This window comes from Mus caroli, chromosome 9 (assembly GCF_900094665.2).
Source record: "Mus caroli chromosome 9, CAROLI_EIJ_v1.1, whole genome shotgun sequence".
Taxonomy (NCBI): Eukaryota; Metazoa; Chordata; class Mammalia; order Rodentia; family Muridae; genus Mus; species Mus caroli.
The window spans coordinates 49,989,396-49,995,311 of NC_034578.1; the positions used below are offsets into that span (position 1 = coordinate 49,989,396).

General features: G+C 35.8%; 1 protein-coding gene across 1 annotated transcript in view; it reads right to left on the minus strand.

Annotated features, from left to right (window-relative positions):
- The window catches only part of Ddx10 (DEAD-box helicase 10), a 142,671-nt gene that overhangs the window by 118,694 nt on the left and 18,061 nt on the right, over positions 1 to 5,916 (minus strand). Inside the window, exons 7-8 of the mRNA XM_021171852.2 lie at positions 4,657 to 4,783; positions 549 to 711 (exon numbers count right to left, since the gene is read on the minus strand). Coding sequence (XP_021027511.1) covers positions 549 to 711; positions 4,657 to 4,783 — 290 coding nt within the window. The remainder of the gene's footprint in view (positions 1 to 548; positions 712 to 4,656; positions 4,784 to 5,916) is intronic.

Genomic DNA, 5,916 nt, shown 5'->3' on the forward strand with positions numbered 1-5,916 from the left:
AAAAAAAAAAAAAAAAAAAAAAAAAAAAAAAAAGAGTAACTGCTAGAGTAGGGCTTACCTACTGTTTATGTATGCTTAAAATATACTATAAATAATCAAACACAGAGTGTTCAAGTTACTAGTTCTCTAAACACCTCTACCTCATCCTACCCCACAAAGCTACAAGGCACGTGTAATTAAAGTATGTTAAATATAGTGACTTTAATAGGCAGAATGATTGGTCATGAAAATAGATTTCATGATTTTTCTTGCTAAATGAGTTACAATTTCAGTTTTCAAAGTTGTAAGAATTTTTCTCATCTTTAAACTTGTAATCCTTTTTGTCCCTTTGATGACTGCGGAGGCTCCTAGGGATTATAATTTAATTATCATGAAACAAAACAAGCTCACAGAGATGCAAATACTACACAATGTTTCACCATCATCTATCATGTTCATCGACTTAACAACTTACTATTTTTCTCTCACAAGATCTGAGATTTCCAAAAACACCCTGTAGTAAATATATTTCCTATGATCAAGAATGGTCTTCGAGGAAGGTGACTTACCCAGTCCCCTAGCTGCAATATCAGTGGCAAAAAGTACTGCGGCCCTCTTTCGGACAAATTCATTGTAGACCTCCATTCTTCTCATCTGCTGCTGCCGGCCATGGAGAGCAAGAATCGAGATCCCTGGGCGAAGCCGGCAGAACACCCTATACAGATACTGAACCTGGGCACAAGCAGAAGGTAAGTTAGTGCCTCAGGGGAGAAAACAAATTTCACCGACTGTCGGGTTTTTTAAAGAAATGTAATCTAGAATTAAGGTCTTGCAACATTTTTGCACACGTATTTTCTAAAAGAATTTTTATTTTAAAAAGTAAATCTCAATTGCTAAAAATAAAATTTGAAAAAAGTTCTTACATTTTAAATCTACTAAATTCTTTCCAATTTTTGAATGGCTATAAAAATTTAATCTCGGGCTGGAGAGATGGCTCAGTGGTTAAGAGCACCGGCTGTTCTTCCAGAGGTCCTGAGTTCAATTCCCAGCAACCACATGGTGGCTCACAACCATCTATGAGGGGATCTGATGCCCTCTTCTGGCCTGCGGATATATATGCAGTAGAGCACTCACATTAAATAATAATAATAATAATAATAATAATAATAATAATAATAATAAAGAGTTGCATAGTCACGCTGTCTCGTCACAGCAACGGAACAGTGACTAAGATGTCACCCAAGCCCCACCTGACTGCAAAAAAAAAAAAAAAAAAATTAATCTCCATAAAACTTTATTTTAAAATAATCAGTTTTTTCTATAAATACCCAGAGATTCTATACAGAAAGCTACGAGAGTTAGGTGAAGAGCTCGCGATGGAGAAAGCTTTGCTTTCCCTCCTTCCCTCCTTAAATTGCACTTCTATCTCTTGACCTCACACAACTGCAGCTTAGGTTTTAAGCTTCAAAGTCTTTTATTAATCACATTATAATTCATAAATTTCTACAACAAAATGATCTTAAGTTGTACATTTTATTTCCTATAACAACAGGCAGTGTAAGCATTCTCCTCAAACTGAGAATTTATCATACTAGCACTTAGCTCATCCCCTTCCCCAAAAAATAGGATTTAAATAACTTAGACATAAAATTTTATTATAAATATATTCAATGTATAGGCCTAAAGGAGTTATTGTTTTAGTTTCTTCTTTACTATGGACTTGCTCCTAACTGGATACCATTAGACGGAGCCAGAATTCAACAACATTTCTAACATATATAAAATTTGTGTACATACATTTTTTTAAAACTTGGACCCAGAGGAAATAACCTTTTGGACTATAAAAATGCCAAAATCACAATATAAGGTGAATATACTGCAAAAAAAAAAAAGCCTAAATTGAACAATGTATTACTAGTCATAAAGGTTATCTGCTTTCTAAACAGCAAAACTCTGTATTAGAACAAAGGTCTGCCCCTAAACACATAAATTGCATCACTTCTGAAGAGAATTATGTGTCACCTTCCTTTTTGGACCAATCACTGCTGTTTTGTTATTACTTCTGTTCTTTAACACTCCAGAGCCAGGGAAGTTCTGATTCTTTACCAGCAAAATCAGAAATAATGGATTTGTGCCTTTGAATTGTAAAGATACACAAAGGGGTATCATGAAAAGGAAGATGGTAAAAATAAATCTGCAGGACAGATGCACTGAGGCAAATTAGTTTGGGGAAAAAGAATATACAGAAATTTGGGCTGGTGAGATGGCTCAGTGGGTAAGAGCACCCGACTGCTCTTCTGAAGGTCCAGAGTTCAAATCCCAGCAACCACATGGTGGCTCACAACCATCTGTAACGAGATCTGACTCCCTCTTCTGGAGTGTGTGAAGACAGCTACAGTGTACTTACATATAATAATAAATAAATCTTAAAAAAAAAAAAAAGAATATACAGAAATTCAATTAAAAGACGTCATGAAAACTTTCTGCAATATGACTCTTTTGAATAAAGAAGGGACTTCAATTTCTGTTAACAAACAGCTGAGGTGGGCAGTAAGAGTTTAAGCATGGAATTTAACTCTTACTCACAGAAAGTCATTAGAGGAGACCCAAATAGGAAGCTAATAGAAAGTTAAGCATGGTGCAAACTGTTCTGGAACACGGGAGATGACAAGAAGTTACAAAGCTAACAAATTGCAAAGAGTAACACTATGGATGAAAAGACAGGAATTAAGGGTTACAAAAAGGGAGAAAGTTGGGCAAAGCACAGCTGGGGTCAGGAATTCTTGAAGTGTTCTTATTTGAGTGGTCTCTTCATACAACCTGATATTCTCAGTAGTCAAGCAGAGCTTAGGAAAGAAGTCAGGACTTGAGATTTAGATTCTTCAATTGACAGCGTTCAATCAGACTGCATTCACACCATGAAAATCATGAGGTTACCCACAAAACATACTAAGAAAAGGGGGCAGAATGGAGAAATCAGAAGCACTCAATATTCCAACAGTCAAACCAGAAAGACCTAGCAAAATAATTATAATAGATCAGTCAGAGGTAAAAGAAATACAGGTTAATGGATATAAATTCAAAAGATTAAGCAAGGAGGGTGAGGGCTTCTGAAAGGACAAGGAAGAACTGATAACTGAGCACTAACTGGAAATCTGTATCCTTTAAGACCTAACTGAATTGAAGGTAAAGAACAGGAAAAGAAGTAAATTCAACTAGTAAAATAAGTCTTTAGAAGACATTGTTGTGAAGAACGGAAAGGCATGAGCATTGGGTCTGCTTTCCATTCTCAATATGGGCAATTAACAACAAATGGTAGAGAGAGAAAAAAGGGCAAGACAAAGGGACATTTGCTATATACAGCAAAAAATACTTTTGAAGCAGATGAAGACAAAGCTTAGAACACACAGAATTGGTCACTGTGACAGTAGATCTTGATTATCAATTTGATAAATGGGAGAAGACTAATAAAAAATATCGTATACCCACTGGATACATCTTATGAGGGCTTTTCCAGAAAGGTTTGGCTAAGAGGTAGGAGACTGAATGTGGAAACAAAAAGAGCAGGCCTTCTCTCTCTGCTCTCTGGCCATCATGACATGAGCTGCCCTGCTCAGTCATACACATACCCCCATGACAGACTGAAACCTTTCCCTTAAGGTAAATCTGTCAAGCATTCTGCTCTGTGCTAAAGTCTGACTAACACACTGAAAGGCAAGCACAGGCAAACAATGTTGGCAAGAAGAAAAGCAAGGAGTTGGAATAAAAACAATTCTGTACATTATTTCTTATTTTCTAGTAACAAACCCAACTCCTCCCTAAGAAGTATAAAACTCTGAAAGAAATACTAAGAATATCTGAAATCATTCTTTCCGCAGAAAAATTATAGGCTTCAGTAGACAACAGAAACAAACCACCTCTTACCTTACTACAAGGTAGAAAGAAACTCACCTGCATGCTTAACATGCTAAGCTAGAAAAAGGACAATAAATCTAGAGTTTATTGTAAGTCTATCATCAGGAATCTTAAATACACAGAGAACATAGTATACAAATCAACCATGATCTCCTCTCCTTAAGAGAGAAATAAATTTCCTTATATTTCTCTGAATCCCTTATTCCTAGTACAGAGCTAGTATTCATTTATTAACTCAGTAAGGATATAGACAAAATATTTCAGCAGGACTTTTTTTTTTTTTTAAAGGAACAACTGATCCCAACAACAAAGTTCTAAAAAGGACTTTCATGTAAAACAATTTAAATTTTCCTTAAAAAGCACCAACGACTTACCCGGAGTCAGGATAAAGGTATAAACAGCAAGCATTCCAAAAAGAAATAAGCACTTGGAGGGAAGGAGAACTGGTTCATCATGAAAGCCTCAGTTTGGCCTAGCTAGGTTCCTCTACCAATACTTCTGATGGAGAGTACTACGTTCCCAGAGTCACCAACATCTAAAACAGTGCTGAGCAGAGGTCAGCAAGGCCTCTACCTTCAGTAGGCTTTAAGTCTCGGTCATGATTTCTTTTCCAACAAAAACACAGGATTATCAATCTTTACAGCTCTGTCTCCTAGCACTGCGCAGGACAGAGTCATTATTTGTCTAACTGAAATCTGACAACTCAAGGATAGTGATCCAACACAAATGCATTCAAAAGGAATAATTAAAAAAAATCAATACCTCTTTGCAACTGGAGAAAAACACAATACTCTTCTTCTTTAGGTGGCTTCTCAAAAAGGAAAACAGCACACTTATTTTTTGGTGCAGCTCACAAATTATATAGTTCTGTTCCAATGTAGCAGGGGTGCTTGTAGAATCAAGAAAAACAAATTCTTTTAACAATGTCATATTGCTGCTTTGAAATCAACTCTAAAAAAAAGAAACTTATCAGTGGTCCATTCTCCCAGTACACATACGCTTTTTTCTCTGTTGTCCCCTATAAAGGAAGCTCATCATGACTGAATATATTCAAAGTCCTTTAAGAGTTATATGAAACACACACATACTAGTACAAGATCAAGCAAGAGTCAACCACAGAAAGTAGGTAATGACCACCATCTGTGAGAAGCGGCATGGGTAAACTTTGCTGGGCTGGTAGTTAATGCCTACAACTTTATTGGGGTTTGAGATTAGAAAAATACAAACATCCATCTAATCAATCTAGACCTAACCTATGTATACTTCATATAAAGTTTTACAAACAAGAACACACATAAATATTTAACTCACATTAGTGATCATGTATGCTGAAGCATTTATGAGAAAGTCTAAGGGTTATCTGCAAGTTACTTCGAATTCATCCAACATTAAGATGGGTTGATGCACAAAGGTATGAAGAAGTGGCTAGGAAAAGGAATCACTGGCCTGTGGTGAGCACACATCTAACAGGTTTAAAGAACTTACTGTAGGCATGACAGGAAGAGGGTCTTGTTAGGAAGAAAAAGTTCAATGGGAGGAGAAAGGAGATAAGAGAGAGTAATGCAGCCGGGCGTGGTGGCCCACACCTTTAATCCCAGCACTCAGGAGGCAGAGGCAGGCGAATTTGAGTTTGAGGCCAGCCTGGTCTACAGAGTGAGTTCCAGGACAGCCAGGGCTATACAGAGAAACCCTGTCTCAAAAACCAAAAAAAAAAAAAAAGAGAGAGAGAGAGAGAGAGTAATGCAAATATGACTATATTATAATGTATATATGTGTATGTACATATGAGCTGTAAATAAAATTTTTAAGAATTCATTATAAAAATCTCAATTTGTTACATGTTTGAAAATTCATAACAATACGTGAAAAGTCTCTATGGATTTACTCTTATAATTAGTCTGGGGTACACACACACACACACACACATATATATATTTTTTATATATATATAATATAATTATATATTATATATATAATATATATTATATTTTATATAATTATAATTATATATAATATTATATA